This window comes from Falco peregrinus, chromosome 3 (genome assembly GCF_023634155.1).
Source record: "Falco peregrinus isolate bFalPer1 chromosome 3, bFalPer1.pri, whole genome shotgun sequence".
NCBI classification, from domain to species: domain Eukaryota; kingdom Metazoa; phylum Chordata; class Aves; order Falconiformes; family Falconidae; genus Falco; species Falco peregrinus.
The window spans coordinates 18,832,407-18,849,018 of NC_073723.1; the positions used below are offsets into that span (position 1 = coordinate 18,832,407).

Genomic DNA, 16,612 nt, shown 5'->3' on the forward strand with positions numbered 1-16,612 from the left:
TAGTCCAACTCCTTGCTAAGGCAGGTTCACCTAGAGCAGGTTGAACAGGATCGTGTCCAGGTGGCTTTTGAATGTCTCCAGAGGAGGAGACCCCACAGCCTCTCTGGGCAGCCTGTTCCAGTGCTCTGTCACCCCCAAGGTAAAGAAGTTTGTCCTCATTTTTAGACAGAACCACCTGTCCAGGGCTGCAATCCTACTTGTTGCCTTGCTTCCTCCATACAGGACCCTGAACTCCACTATCTCATGGTGACTGCAGACAAGGATACCCCAACCAGTCCTTCTCTGTTTGTGAGTACAAGGTCAGGCAGCACACCTTGCCTCATTGGCTCCTCCACCACCTGTGTCAAAAAGTCATCAGCAATACTCTGAGGAACCTCCTGGACTGTGTGTCCTAGCTGTATTGTCTTTCCAGAAGGTATCAGACTGGTATAAATCCCCCATGAGGACCAAAGCCTATGATCATAAGGGTACTTCCAGCTGTCTGTAGAGGGCCTCATCAACTTCCTCTTCCTGATCACGTGGCCTGTAGTAAACACTCACAACAGTGTCACCCACATTAGCCTGCCCCTTAATCCTCACCCATAAACTTTCAATGCGTTCTTCACGCGCCCCTAGGCAGAGCTCAATATGTTTCCATTTGCTCTCTCACACAAAGAGCAACTCCCAAGAACTAAAGTCTAAACACAAGCAGAGTTTGGGTTAACTTAATGCAGTAAAGCATTTGAAAGTATGAAAATGTGAAGTTACACCTTTTGTGATTACTGTGTATTTGGGTAACTGGCCGTACATACATGTGTGACAATTTCCAGGTTGATACAGTACAAAGTCTCATCTGTGGTACAACACTTGGATGCTCTGTAAGTTTGCAGGTGCAAATAGAAACCACAATAACTGGAGGAAAGAAAAACTGCTCCTGGGTCTACCAGAAGCAACTATCAGAAGGTGGTCCATCACCACCACCTCTGAGCTGCTCTACCTGTTCCATGCCTGGCTTATCCTTGTGGTAGAGAGGCCGAGTCTCAATGTGCTCTGGTACCAGTTTGTATCCAGCTCCAGGGATTTCTTCCCAAGCATGTAAAACCTTTAAGGAGAGATGTTCATACGATTCAACTGGCTCCTCTACACAAAAAAAAAAGTCAAACAAAAAGAACAGAGAGAGCTGAATTACAATGTTGGACCCCTTGGTAACACATTCCATTAATTATTCAAGTTGGTCATTAAAAATTTTCTTGAGCTAAAAGGAAGGTTTTATGAATCCCAGCTAAGTAAAGAAAGGTCTTGAAATGCATTTAGTTCTTGTAAATAAAGGTACACACCATGGTAACTAGGAGATTAGCACTTAGGCAGCATTTTATCTGCAACACACAGCAAGTAATTTTGCTATTACAGCAGTAGTTTCTAACAGCAAGAAAGAAGACTGAACTAACCTTTTCACAGAAAATTGCAAATGTGAGGCTTTTTTACAGCTCATGAAAGACAAGGAGACTTGATTGTGACAAAGCTGACAGAAAATAGGCATTAGTAATTATATAATGCGCCTTATTTTGCCTCATGATGGCAGCAGTGAAAACCCTCCTGGACAACTGAACCACACCTCAAAGGAAAAGGGTTGAAGTTCACAGGCAACAACATGTCACCTCTTGACCATTTTAGCTTGGCCACTGGAGGAAGGGAGACGCCAGAGATAGCACCTCAAGGAAGGATCAGTGCCAATACTGAAAGTAGGGTGGATATTGGAAAGCAGAGACAGGCTTTTGACCTCTTGAGCTTCTCTTTCTTGTCATTTTTTGTGGGCTCAACACAAAAGGAACCCAGACTTTTGAAGAGGGGTATCTCCTAGATTAGAAGTACCCAAGTGAGAAGTTGGCTTCTTTGTGTCAGCAAACTGATATCACTTTTCCTAGGGGTGTTGCTATCTCTGAGTTGCTGATAGTTCACAAAAATGTTTGTTTGTGATTTAAATAGTAGATATTAAACACTTCACAATGGCTTAAAGAGTGAGGAAGGATGACCCTGTGGTTATGAGTCCTGGTTCCCTTTTGGGCACCAACGTGTGTTTGAGATGTGATGTATTTCATCTGATTTTAGCCAGCTAAAGGACAGATAAGGGAGTAGAGGTTTCCCTACACTGCCACATTGTCCACTACTGTCTCCAAGACCAGCTCCTTTTGTTCCCCCTTGAAAGTCTCCATCCTTTTTCCTTACCCTGGGTATAAAACTGAATCATAGAATGGCTTGGGTTGGAAGGGACCTTTAAAGATCATCTTGTCCAAACTCCCTGCTATGTGCAGAGACATCTTTCATTGATGGCTCTGTCCCACTCCACACTTAAGCGATACGGATACTCAACTTCCTGGTAGCTTTGACTTCTTTTTAATCTGGGAGCTCTGAAAGCAAGTTCTGTCCTACACCCTGGATTCATGGACCCCACAGATACCCAGCTATCCACAGCACTGTGTCAGTGCTTCAGAAGACCAGTCAGAGTGATAATAAAGAGGAGGAAAAAAGCAGAGAGGAAAGCAAAGTAGGTAAGGTAGGACTGGCAGATAATTGGCCTAGAACTTAACTGGTCAGAGACTTAGTCTGACCCTGAGTAACTCACTTCACATCTGTATTTCCCTTCCCCCTTCTTCTCACTTCTTGGGCCTGCCTACACTAGTGTTTTAATTTAGACAGGGAATGCATTTTTGAAGACTCTCCCTGACTTCCCATGCTTTGACTTGCTGTGTGGAAGGATCTCAGAGCATGCACGTGGACTTCTTTCAGATGAAACAAAGCCAGAAGACATGTTCCAAGAGGGTCACCTGCACTCCAACCAATCCTGGGCATCCCATCCTTGGGATCAGGCAGGAGCTAGTCCAAAGTATCCCCCAATGCCTACCATGGGGATGTCAGGTGATCAGCAATAACTCTCTCACCCTACAGATTCTCTGAAAATAAGCCATGGCAATAGCTAATGTAGACACAGCTTTCATCACCACAGTATTTCAAAGCAGAGGCAGGTTCCAGTAATCTGACTTTAGAGCACATAGCACAACAGGGCCCCAGCTACAGCTTGGGCAGGCTCTTGGTACGTCTACAATGCAGTTGAAGAACGATGAACTGCTTCATTACCATTGTCATCTTCTGTGAAGATTGTCTGTCCCTTAAAGACTTTCATTCCTACTTGTATCTCCCCTGGCCGCATGAAGGGTCCATTTATTCTGTAGTCCTTACACAGCTTAGTGAGGATCTCACTAGGCTTGGTTGCATCTCGCCATGCATTGTACCCTTCTCTGTAAGGAGGGAACAAGGAGCAAAGAGAAATGGGTGAGATTTTCCTTCAGCAAAGTCCACTTGCAAATCAAGACTTCCCGTGCAGAGACTCACTTTGTGGTCAGTGGCCCTAACATCTGCTCAGGCAAACTGCTCTGAATTGTCCAGTGCTACGTCTTACTTGAGACACCCCTTCTGTCTCCTCAGGTCCTGGGGCCAAACACTCTTCTCTCTTAAAAACAGGAAAAGTTGAAGCAGCCTCACCCACAGCTTAGGTAAAGTAGCCCAGACGTTGGCATGCTCCCCAAGAGGAAAAGGAGCAGAGCTCATTCAAGGACTAGAGCTCATTCCCTGTTCTGCCTAAAGGATTCATGTCTATATGTTCTACCTCCATTTAATGAGAAGTGTTCTGCGGCTCCCACATGCAGAGGAGAAGCTGAGATTATCTCGGACCTGGAACAAGCACATAAAGAAATACCTCGCACTGGAGGCTGAGCTGGCAAGGGAAGTCCTGGGGTTTGCTCTGCGCTCCTGGATTGCTTTTCCATGTTGCCCACTCTTTGTTTGTAGATAGAGGAACAACCACAGGGGAAGAGCCCCAAGCCCACATCTCCCACATTAGTGCCCCACCCCAGGGCAATGGAGTTATTTTAATTTGACTTTCTCTGCATTAATTAATCTTTGTGCACAACGTCCTCGAGGCTGCAGCTGTATGACAGGGACCAGGAGCTCAGCACCACCGCCCTGTGACTCACCACTGTTGCAGCGGCCATGACAGCAGTCCCGCTCTGCTCCTGCTCCCCTCAGTGCCACGCCCGTCCCACCAGTTTTGCTGCAACAACTCCAGTTGCAGATGAATACTGGAGAGCAGAGCCCTGTCATTACTTCTGACAGATTTTTTTCCCATTTGCCCTTTATGCCTGTCCAAAGGCAGTTTATCAAGCAGGTATATTAAACATAGGCTGGTTACCATCTAAAATACTTGGTGAACAAAGAGTGTTGTTAATTTTAAAATATCCACTTCCTACTGAGCCTGGCAGCTACCCAAAGCCACTGCTAAGTTCTTTGGTGAATTTTAATTAAAATGCCTCCTGTGCACTTTTGTGCTGGAGAAAGCACAATATTTAGCTACATCTGGAATTTCTCCTTCAAGTCAAGTAACTCACTGTGTGCTCTGCTGCTGTCTGAAGAGGTACTTACATTTCATATTGACTTTGTAGCCCACAGGTAGCTCGATGCCTGCTGTAGAAACGATTTTCCAAATCAATTTTAGTCTCTCCAATGAGATCATCTGTTCCCACGAAGTCATGGTCGTAGATCAGGACTGTGAGCAAGGAATCCTTGGGGAATGTAGCTTGTATTTCAAATGATCTACAGCAAAAATTGAGACCTACATGCAGTCAAATCAGTTTGGAAGCCCAAAAGACTGAGTTAACAAATACTGTGCAAACAACATGTGGACAGTGTCTCTTCTAATAAGAGACAGTGTGTGTGTGTGTGTGCGCGTGTGTATGCATGAGTGTTTGGTAGTGTTTTTTGTTTCAATGAAATACCTGAACACACTGGAAACACACAGGGCAAAATTTTTTTTCTTTCCCCTGCTTCCGTACCATCCCCTGTACAGTTCTAAGATCCTTCCCACCTACAGCAGACAGAGCAATGGGACAGAGCTGGTCAGCTGCAATGGTTTATCCTGAATCCAATAGAGATGGAAGCATGGAAATTACAAGGCTAATGAAGCTCTATGTAAGAGTTCTCACATGCTTTTCAGAAGCCCCAAAAGGGACATCTGAGTCTTGGCTGTTTTCTTTCAAAGGCTCCAGGTTAAATATTGAATATAGGAATCTGGGGGCACCCAACAAAATGATCAGGCAACAGTTTTAAACAAGTCTCAAAGAAGCAAAGATCAGAACTCCCTTTTCACTGAGTGCATTTGTCAGGGATAGGAATCATTGTCGTTGAGATGTTTAGGGAAGCCAAAAATATAAAAGTGATTTTAAAAGGGATTTAACAAATTGGTGGAAGACAGGACATCCTCATCAGCACAACACTGCCTCCAGATTTCTCCAAAGCACAGGTAAAACTGAGCTTTGTCTCCTGAAAAACAAATTTTGTCCTTTTTCTCAAAGTGGCCAAAGTAAATTTTGTAGCAACAGCAAAGCAGTCTCTGGAGGACAGAGGGGTTTGGCAATGGTCTTTTATTGCTAGAAGTTGGTGGTGCCATGATGACCAGGGCTTCCAGGATGATGAGAGGTGGTTACTATGAGTGATGCTACTGCTGTGAAGGATTTGCTGGTCCAGCCACCCCAGCCACTGGCAGCAGCATCAAGGACCATCCAAATGAACAGCCCATTCCTAACCTTGTCTAAAATAAACACAGTGGCAATTTTCCATTCCATCTATATGCATCTATGATGGCTGTACTTTACAGTTTATCATAATGATCATTCACTTGGAACTTCTACTAAGGAAGAGTTTAAATCATAACAACTGAGATGGCGTGCTATGGAGGGACCGCTCTGTTCTTGTCTTTTCCCCTTAAACTTTTTTCTTTAAATCTCTGTTTTTGCAGACAGGACCCTGGCCTAGGGGGCTTTCTGTCCAACATAATATAGTTTCTCTGTCTTAATGTTCTTACAGAAGAACATTTTCGATCTTCCTAAAACATGGAAACTTACTGGCAAAAAAAAATCACAGCTATTAGAATTAACAATAGAAATACATATAAAACATTTATAATACAAAGTTGATGTTTACTGACAGCTTGCCCCTGGCTCCCCCATTCAGAAGGCTGTGTGGGTTCAAAAAACTAGGGGTTTTTGTCCTAGTCCTAAAATTAGGAGATTTATTTGGCTCTCTAGTCAACCTGAAATAGCAACAAAGGTTGTGAAATCACACTTTACTATGCTAATATTTTTTTCACTTTAAACTTAAAAATTACATTAATTTGCACAGACAAGATCATTTGTTGCCTCATTTCCTCTCATGCATCATTTTGCAAAACTTCTCACAAATTGTATTCTGCGATGTTTTTTGACTGGTATGAAAATGAAATAATTTATAATCATACAAGGTGACACCACTTTTCAACATTTTAACCAGCAGAATTGCAAAACATCCAAACAGGCAGGAATCAGCATATAACAAACACTTTGGAATAGTAACAGCAATAGTTGTGGCAAGTGATAAAGCAGAAACCACCCCTGAATAAGAAAATAAGCCACCACTGACCTTCCAAATACTGGATTTAGCTGCTTGGGGATGTAATTTTCCCTGTCTTTTATTTCTGTGTTGCCCAGTCTCAGCACAATGTAGGGATCTGACTTGCCATCTGGATCAGCTGGGCTGAGGTTGAACGCCTGTTATAAAGAAAGACTGTGTCCTCACGAAGCATGCTTAAACACAGCATGGTCACGACATAGGACCGTGGGTTTCCTGCCCAATCCTGGGTGTCCTGCAAATGCAGGGGCTTTGCTTGCCTCATGTAATATAAAATTGGGCATTTAGCTTTGCAAGGTACTGGGGAAAGATGATCTGGAGAAAAGAGTTCGCAAAGGTGGAAGGTTTAAATGCTGTCCCACCACTAAGATAGAAAAAAAGATGAGCGGGAGAGGCAACACTGAGGAAGAAGATGGCTGCACAAGTGCATGTAGGATTCAGGAAAGGTTTCCCAAAAATACTGGTCCAGATCACTGAACAGTGTAAAAGAACTTTTCAGACTGTATTTATGAGATAGCTTGGAAGTCTTTATATTCAGGAAACAAAGCAATCTCTTCCTATTCTTCTTCCTAGTCTTCTCTTCTGTTTTATTTGCCATTCTTTCCTTCTTACACCACCTGCAACTCTTGTTTCTCTGAAATACCAGCTCCTTCTACCCCTTTTACTTCTCACATTGCACTCTCTCATCATCTTGTCCTCTGTATTTCCACCTCTTTCTCCATCCCATAACTCATTCACATCTACCACTTTGATTATATGCAGTTCATAGCCCTCAAAAATATGCTCCCATTTCCCCTTTACTGAGGTTTTGTTTGAATGTGTGCAATTTTGAAACAACTCTACTGATTGAAACTGGATACATTTGCATAATGTAGCTGGAACCGGTTGTCCATACTACGTTAGCTATGTCTCTAGCGCTTTCAGTTTGAACAAGTAGTGTGATTCTCCGATCTTGTGATTTATCGTGAGGAATATGTAACAATTTTTCTACTCTGAACACCCATTTCTACAACATGAAACGTCGTCTGAAATACGACCAAAACATTTCTACCACATGGATGAGGATTTTCACAAGCTTCACTGCAAAGATACTGGAGGTAAACTGAGTTGAAAAGAAACATCCAAGTTATTTCAAGGTTAAAAGAACATCTGCCTACTTACTGCCACAATATAAACCCTGATGAGGACTTTGACCAAGTGGTTTGGTGGTATTCCTTGCAGAATGCGGGGCTGCCCTCCATCCAACAAGCTGCCATCCTCAGGACTTGGGTATATGCAGAAAGAGCCCTGGTAATACAGTGCCTTTTATCTCCCTCGAAAACAGATGAAGTGCAATACAAAAAACAATCCTTTGAATGCAAACAAAACCTCATTCATGCAGCCTGCACTGCAGTACATACATATACACAACACATTTTGAGGTACCGCTCAAAGAGAACATAGGCTTCAGTGCACTAAATATAATCTTTTAAAATGTCTTTAACTTATAACATGGTACTATCATCACATCTAGATGACTGCAAGAAGTACTTTTATTCCCTTAACTCTCTATTATTTAAAGGAAAAGCACCTGCAGGTGTTCTAAATCTAGTTTTCTTAGTATTAATATTCTAAAATTAATATTTTGCCCTTAACTGTATATTTGCAAACTGAGAATTCCATTGGGTTAGTTTCACAACAGTGTGACTGGAATCCAACTGTATTTTTGCAGCCACCATAGAATTCATATAAATCAATATTGACTCACTCTGCTGAGTAGCTCGTACTGCCTGAAAGCAACTAGCAAGTAATCTGAGCTGAAGTCTGCATTGCAAACTGATTGCAGTATCACTGAGTTTAATCAGTTCCTCTGAAGTACAAAGTGCTTGGATTCCTACTAATATTACTCACACTTTGAGCTGTGTTTTCAAATTGCCTAATGGTGCCCTGGATCAGGCTGTGCAGTTTTTTCTAACTGGAGCACTGTAAGCTTCATTTAAATTACTGAAAATTAAATACAAGGTGCTGTAACTGACAGTGCAGTAATCAAGTTGCATTAGTGGAACGTGGATTATATAACACATCTCTTATTTTCCTTCTGTGATTTAAAACTTTTTTGTAATACCTTGTTTCAAAATAAGAGTGAACACCCGGTGGTGGATGCTGCTTTCATCTATCAGGTAAAGGGAACGGAAAAATATGACTCTAGATCCCATAAAAGAGATAATTCTATTTACAACAGACTGTCAATTTCTTTTTCTTTCATCTTTGGTATACCTGAAATATGCATGAAAACATAAAGTCTCTAAATTATTACCCATTTATTCAACGTTAAGCTCACCTTAAATTTTCCTATTATTCTGTCTCCAGAGTCAGCATGAGCTTCGTCATTAGATTTTCCTCTTAAAAGCTGGAAAGTTTTCACCCAGTCCTCAAAGTTATTAAATTCACTCTCCAAGTCTCCTTCATAAATCTTTGAAAACAGGAGAATGCTTATTTTTTGTGGTGCAGGTAATATATTTATAGCAACTTTTTTTTATTACAGGATGACTAGAAATCCATTTTGACTCAAAATACAGATTTTAATAAAACCAAGGTTTTGCAAAATTCCTTGGGGGAGGGGGGGGGTGCGGAGTTAATTCCCCACTTAAAACAGGAGCAGGTTTGTCCTTAACCGGTGTCCTTCCCAACTACTGGAATAACACATTAATGCAGCAAGTAGAAGCGGCTCTAGAAGGGCCTGAACAAACATTTCTAAGCACTGGTGTGGGTGAAAAAAATGTGGATGCACTGCTCTTTGCTTCTGTTTTCTCTCTGCAATGTGCCTTTGATGTGCTGACCCATTCTGGTATATTAATATGTCAGGATGTGAGAGCGAAGCAGACAATACAATAAAGTCCTGTGGAGACAGAGCTGTAGGATATGTAAAAACAGCAAATCCTTTTTAAAAGGATGGGGTTTTTTCAACACTCTCCCCCTGTAATTTGTTAAGAGTTATTCAGTGTGAAATAGAAGGGCCTAGACTAGTGCCACCTCTTAAAAAATGGAAGCAGCGGTTCCGAATTCTCCTTTATTCAGCTAGAATCTAATCCAAGCAGTTCTAATCTTTTCAAACCTCTTCATCTCTCCAGTCATTTTGCATGACCTATATAGTTTCTTTGAATTCCTTCTATCGTTACCCAATCAAATCTAATGCAAGATGAATATTACTTCCCCATCAGGGACGATGCACTAGTGATTACAGCAATGCTTTCATTACTCATTTTTAATTCATTCTTAATAGGCTGTATTATTTCCAACATGAAATTGGGTATTTCCAAATTTGGTGTTTTACAGGCAAACAACAAAACAGAATTTTCACTAAAGTCTCTCTAGGTGTGTCTATACTGATAAACTGACAGTCTAAGGCCACCTGCCCTATGAGGCCCTGGTTTCCTCTGGGGCCCATGTGCTGATGTGCATTATCACTATCATTTTGGTTGGTTTATTCCTTTAAGGTGTATGAAATAAATGTATGGAAGGTTTACTAAACTCACCTGCTGATGGCAAGCTTTGGGGAGACAGTGAATAACAACCTTACCTCAGAGCCTTACTTCTCACTTACCTGCAGTGTTGCTAGGTTTGGAGTTTCTTTCTGTTTCCTTTTCAATGTCTTATCCTTCTTTTTTTCTGGCTCCTCTTCTATGATCAATGCAATGTGGTCCAAAGTCTGCTTATCTGCAGAGATTTCATGACATCATGTAGGTTTTAGTGAGCAAAGCACACCAAATGCTTCAGATAAGGATGCAAAATACATTTGAAATGTTCCTTCTCCATTCATTCTTCTGCTGCGAAGCATGGGGTCCTCTATTTTCCCGCTGCTCCTCCCAGGCAGAGAGGTGGCATTTGATCGTCTCTGTGGCTAACAGTCTTCATGATGAGTTTGGTTGACAGAGTGTGATGGTGTCCAGCATCACTCCTTCCCTGCTGGCCATTTCACAGAACACCCTTTTCCTTCCTCCTCCCAGATAAAACTGACAGATCTTAACAGCTTTCACATAAAATTTAAAGCTTATTTAAAACTGGAAGCTGCTATTTAGGCTGACTGATCCAAGTCCTTCTCTGCTCAAAGGCATCACAAAATAGTGTATCTCACCTTGTGATAACCTACAAGTATGAGAAATGGGAGGTGGTATGACCAGCCTCAAGCCAGACTCCAAACACCGAGAGGGGACTTCCCAACAAAAAGAGGGTGAGCTCTCAAATATGGCACTGAGATGGTTGAGTTCGTAGATTGAAATCTGGATTTTTAGTTCACTTTACTTTCATTTTTTGAGTAGTTCATGTATGTTTGATACCACTGTTTAGAAATATACGTATATGTATATATTATATCAGTTCTGTCTCGTCTGTACAATGATTATCGTAAGTGAAAATATGTGACAAAAATTATCAGAAGAGAATTTATGAGATCTGAAGTCAGTGGTCCAAAACAACATGCCACAGCTGCCTGAATAGCATGTGGATGGATGTCACAATAGCAAATAAATTTCTAATTGTAAGTGAACATCACACCTTTGTAGAACATTTTCTATCAATTTCCACCCTGTAACAAGTGAGTTTCAGTCAGAAACTGATCTCTGCCTTATCTCTCAACAGCCCTGATGATCACTAAAACACTGTCAGCTGCTATTCCCAGAATTATACCGTCTGACATGTAGGTCGTGTCTTCCATCCAGAGCAATCTCAACACCTCCTTTAAAACCGAAATCACCTCAATCACTGGTGAATGCAGTCAGCTCTGACATGGGAAGATGTTATAGCTTAATTCTGAATACCAGCTACTGTTAGGAGCAGTAAACATTTTTTTTCTTTCCCTGCCTGCTCAAGCAGTCACATTTGTCTAAAAAATTTTTTTCTACAGCTCTGTTTGATTGTGGGAGGACCTGCTAAGCCATGGAGTATACAGGTATGGAGACAAATATACATACACACACCAAAAGCCTATTTCTGGCCAACTTTTTTGAGTTCTTGTGCAAAAAAAATTCCGCTAGAACCTAAGCTAGACACAAAGCTTTTCAGCTATGGAAGTAACACACATGACTATGAAGTCGCCTAGCAGAAGCTGTTCCTACATCATTGATGCTGAATTGAATTCAAGATGGAGAGAAGCTGCTTTTTCTGAACCTGTTACAACCGCAACCTAAGATTATCCTAATCTCCACCTTCTATCATTTGGGACTTCGACTTTCCAAATCTCTGCACATGAGATTAGAAAGACAGAAACCTCATGTTAACCAACACTGCCTATGAAGTTTTAACCTACTCACTGTCTGACCTGTAGAGGAAAGAATCTGGTATACCACCAGTACTCCATTACCAGACAGTAAAATAGTAGAGAAGCAAAGTATTAGTAGGACAAGTAAATAGAAAAATGCAAACAATTTACTTACTGTCTTCAGGTTTTCCCTCACTGGAAAAAATTCCTTTTGCCTTTCAAAAGAAAAAGACGATGGACAAACTCCTCATTATGAACGTAATACCGAAGAGGAATCATTCAGCAGTAAATCTACTTTTACAACATTGCTCATCCATGAGAGTTTTAGGCATGCTGAGTGACTTACCTTTTGCATTTTGAGCACAGAAGCATAGTATTTGGACCACCAGTCAATAACATTTTCAGCTGATTCATCTGCAATTGTTCTTTTTTTCCTCTTTGTTGACCGTCGGATAGATTTTTTCATATCCTACCGAAGAACGGGGGAAACACTGTTGAACACTAGAACTGAATAAAACTAATCACCTGACTCATGAGGTCAAGCATGAACAAACCTATATGAAGAAATTATCAACCTCCAAAAGCTAAATAAATGCAATATGAATTAGTGTCTCCATCTTTTAATCCAAGACACTTCATCACAAACATCATATTATTAAAGCTATCTCTATTACCTACCAACGATGCCAAAACTTAGAGCATTTGAAATATTGTCACAGGAGCAACCCATACAGCAGGAAAATCTACACAGAGAAATAGGTAATGATGTTTTAAGGGATGGAAACATTCAGATACAGATTGGCTTCTCCCACTAAAGTCTGCAAGTATTTTAACAACTCCCATCATTACTTTATTGCCTTTTGGAAGAAGAAAGAGTCCCAATGGTTGCTGCAGTTCAGCTGTTCTCTTCTTACAAAAAGCTAAAATCTGAATCTGAAGATCACCTGCTCATGTGGCAAATCTTACTGACTTCATTTCATCCTACACCCTTACAGAAAGTTGTCAACTTGGCTGGGGAAGCTGGAGCAAAGATAGATAATTGGGAATGATATATAAGTGGGAATAATAATAAAAATGGTTAATTTACGGGGTTCCCTATAGGACTTTTTTCTTACTATACTTTGCTGTCATACTTTAAAATTTTTCTATACCAGATGAAAGATGCAGACTGACTGGTGTGTACATCTGGAGAACCAGACATCCCTGCAGTTTCTTTGACCTTCTAATCATGAAGGATGCTGGAAGCATCTGACCACTGAAACATCAAATAAAGAAGCATGCTTTATGTAGCTGCAGAAACAGCTTCTGAAATGGAACTCGCTCCTGCATCCTCTGCTTTTATTGTTGTTAATAAAAGAGTGATTGTGATGGGAGAAACTACAGAGCAAGGCGGAGCATGTGCATCTGAATAAAAAATAATGTGTACAATCTAAAGCATATACTGTATTGTAAACCCCATGCTGATTTGAACTGCCTGTTTTCACATACTTTCCTTTCCTCTACCCATAGATTAACACCCGTTTTATATTTTGACTGCAAGATCTTTTGGAAACAGACTTTCTGCTCCGCATTTGTACAGCATCTAACACAAGGGAGGCTGTCATCCCTGACTAAATGCTATGGACACAGAAACAGTCATTCACAGTGGGAGTTTTGCAATTAAGTAGATCATTCAAGGTCAGGAAAAGCAAAAATCCTATTACTACAGTAGTACTTGCCCATGAGATGACAGTCTAGGACAAAAGGAAAGAAAGGAAGTATCTGTTAATGGAAATAATGAAATTATATGGGCTCAAAGCCACATTGCTACCTAGCTCTCTCAAGGGCCAGCAAGATAGCATGGGTGTTAACATCAGTACCCAGAATCTCTAATCGGGAGATAAGTAAGAGATTACCATTTTATAAGGAAGGGTTGAAGTCTGCAGGACTGCAACAGAAAGTAAGCTGACAGCTTCAGCTATACCCACCTTCCGTTTTCTCTCTTTTCCTGGTTCAGAGGCAGAGTACTCTGGTTCAGTAGCAGGACGTGTTGTGAGATATGGGTCTGGCTCTACCACTGTACATTTACCCTGCTCCACCTCGGCATAGATGTAATCAGCTGAAAATGGTTCTTCTTGGGGTAACTCAGCAGACTGGGATGACTCAGGTGAAACTGCAATTGAAACTTTGCAAGTTAGGTAAGATTTAGCCAGAAATGCTATCACCACATTTGGTGATCATCAAAAGATCATATCATTAAGGGTTTGACCCTACACTCAACACAATAAAGCATATCCTCGAAGTGTGTGCCTAGTGTTAAGCCTCCGAGTAGGTACTTTGTCTTTCTATTTGGGGTCAGGGTTGGACATTTACCTCTCTCAGTTTCTACAACGTCTAGTCTGTTTGGTGCAGCTTCAAGACCCAGTTGAGTTTTACACAGGAATTGCTTAAGGCAATTGATGTTATGTGTTCCAACAAGAGTACTCCTCCCAAACGCTCTCCAGTCAACCACACAGATGCTTAGTGGTGGATGCAAAAGTTCATTTTCAGGCAGCTCCTAGTGGAGGACAAATAGCAGCATGAGAATTGCTACAGAATACAGAACACATATAGAATATTTGTCTTGCACAGCAGTGAGGCTTTTACTCTTCCCTCCCTTCTCCTCAGCTATTAACATACTCAAGAGGCAAAATGCATACAGCATAGGCAACATAGTTCTGTTCATGGTTTTCTGCAAAGTCTGGAGAAAGCCTTGCTCTTAAGAACAGAGAGTGGACTGTGTGACTGTGCTACAGAGTTGAGTCCCACGCTGTCATTTAAGAGCATCTCTTCTTAGAATAAACTGGGAGAATCAGGAACATTCAGAAGGAATGAATGCTGTGTTGGAAGTTCTGAGTCTTAATGCCACTGCTGCTTTGTTGAGGGCTGTTAACCTTATCTGCCTCAGTTTGCCCAGCCATGAGATGTGAACACTGGGTGGTTACATGTCTTATAGGATGAACTACGAAAGGGAAAACAGCTCTTTGGACATGTAACATACAGTGGAAGCTAAATATACTTTAGCAACTGTATTTTAGTATCCAGGTTAGTGTTTTGATATCCTTTTGCCTTATAAATAAACTTCTCTTTTGGTGTTAGTAACTAGAGCAAATTGAATAGATTATTTTTTTCTAATGCTGACCTTTGTCCACTGAAAGTACCAGCTTTTATAACCCAGACAACAGGCAATGATTAGATTTACAGTCCATAACAGCAAATGTTACAATATGAAACAGTCCAAAGCTCACGAGCCAGAAATCATCAATCCTCTTAATGGCCCAGTAATATATGAAGGAAAATTTAAAAAATTGAAAGCAAATAAAGGAAACAGCACTACCCTGCAAAATGGGAAAGGAGGAGGAAAAATGATGAAAAATATCCCTGTTATCTGCCAACAAGTTCCAACCTATCAGTAAAAATCTGATTGCAGCATATTTCCTTGCCTACTTGGGACATAACATGAGGAACATCACCTTCTTTTATCATATAGTTTTAGCAGAAGTCTTTTAAGGTATCTTCAAATCAGTAGTTTTTGCATGAGAACTGATGTCCCTTAGTATTTAATCAAGACACAGTGGAAATTATTTGACAAGAAAGGAAGGAAATTAGTAATTAACACCCTGCCTAACAAGAGAACAGAGAGGCAAGGAGCAGCATGCTCTACGTACCACTTCAAACCAGTCTGCAAGGCCACTGAAATTGGGATTTTTCTTGTAGCTTTGGATGACAGAGGATTTCACTCCTTTCCCTGCACATTCGATGAGAACCTGGGGGCGATCTACAGAGAGAAGCTGGACTTTCTTCAGCTCTCGAACACCCCAGAACAGGACCTGTGGTGGGCAGAGAGAAACATCAGCAGCCTGCAGAGACCCCTCAGTCTGTGGGAAGCCACTGCTGGGATCCCATCACCTTGTATTCCTTTGGGTATGCAGGACTACCAGGAAAAAAAAACAACTTAAATCCAATATTCAATATCCATCAGGGTTAACGGTGGAAGTTAAAACAATTAATAACATCAAACAGTTATCAAGGAGTAATTGCCAACAGCAAGACATAATAGTGACATTTGAAAAAGTTGTCTTTTCAGCAGGGCCAGGGGACTACTCATCTGAACAGCAGGGGCTTGGTTTGTTTAAAGTGTCAGAGCTGTTGAAGGAGCAAACAAATCCCATACGAGCAGAGGTTTGCCAGCTGAGCTAGCCCTCAGGTCTGCAACGGATGACAGGAGGTCTCTGAGCAGCTTTCCTTCAAAAGACCATGCTCCTGGTCTGGAGGACAAGGAGACTGGGTCTGTAAAACAGAGGTCTGCAGGAAAAATGGGACTTTATACAGCACACGATGGGGGGCCATGAAGGAGAGCACTGGGGTTGCGAGAGATGGTTACGTTACAGTTGGTGAGAGAAGCCGTGAGTCTCATGAACCTAAAATGAAGACTGGAACCTTTCAAAAGGGAGCATGGGTGGCTTTGTGGACAACTGAACACTGGCAGGACTGGAGATCCGTGTGAGTCCGGGACTGGCAAGGGGCACTGGAGGGGCGTGGGGATTGGTGAGATCCTGCTCTGTTCCCAGAGGCTCCCGATTAGAGTTGGGGAACACTTCTGTGGCTCTGTGGCCTTTTCTACTAGTGTGAGATACAGTTTATAGTATATTAACGAATACAGTTGTGTTACATTCATTTTGTGTTATTTCCTTGCTGGATGCCCTCCAGAGTTCATATTTTCCTTTACATACATGCACTTCAACTATAAACCTGTTCTTGCAGCAATTTAACTGTCTGGATCTGGATGCAATTTCCCTGATTTCAAGGTGCCTGAGGTATCAGACTGAGAAGCAGACTTATCCTGTGCTCTCTCCAGAACCAAAGGAGACAGATATGCACTTT

General features: G+C 41.5%; 1 protein-coding gene across 1 annotated transcript in view; it reads right to left on the minus strand.

Moving 5' to 3' along the window:
- The window catches only part of FER1L6 (fer-1 like family member 6), a 74,512-nt gene that overhangs the window by 13,660 nt on the left and 44,240 nt on the right, over nt 1-16,612 (minus strand). Inside the window, exons 25-36 of the mRNA XM_013302347.3 lie at nt 15,397-15,558; nt 14,063-14,246; nt 13,678-13,862; nt 12,057-12,179; nt 11,886-11,925; nt 10,058-10,170; nt 8,795-8,926; nt 7,636-7,761; nt 6,487-6,614; nt 4,456-4,626; nt 3,115-3,275; nt 977-1,119 (exon numbers count right to left, since the gene is read on the minus strand). Of these exons, the coding sequence (XP_013157801.2) occupies nt 977-1,119; nt 3,115-3,275; nt 4,456-4,626; nt 6,487-6,614; nt 7,636-7,761; nt 8,795-8,926; nt 10,058-10,170; nt 11,886-11,925; nt 12,057-12,179; nt 13,678-13,862; nt 14,063-14,246; nt 15,397-15,558 (1,668 nt within the window). The remainder of the gene's footprint in view (nt 1-976; nt 1,120-3,114; nt 3,276-4,455; nt 4,627-6,486; nt 6,615-7,635; nt 7,762-8,794; nt 8,927-10,057; nt 10,171-11,885; nt 11,926-12,056; nt 12,180-13,677; nt 13,863-14,062; nt 14,247-15,396; nt 15,559-16,612) is intronic.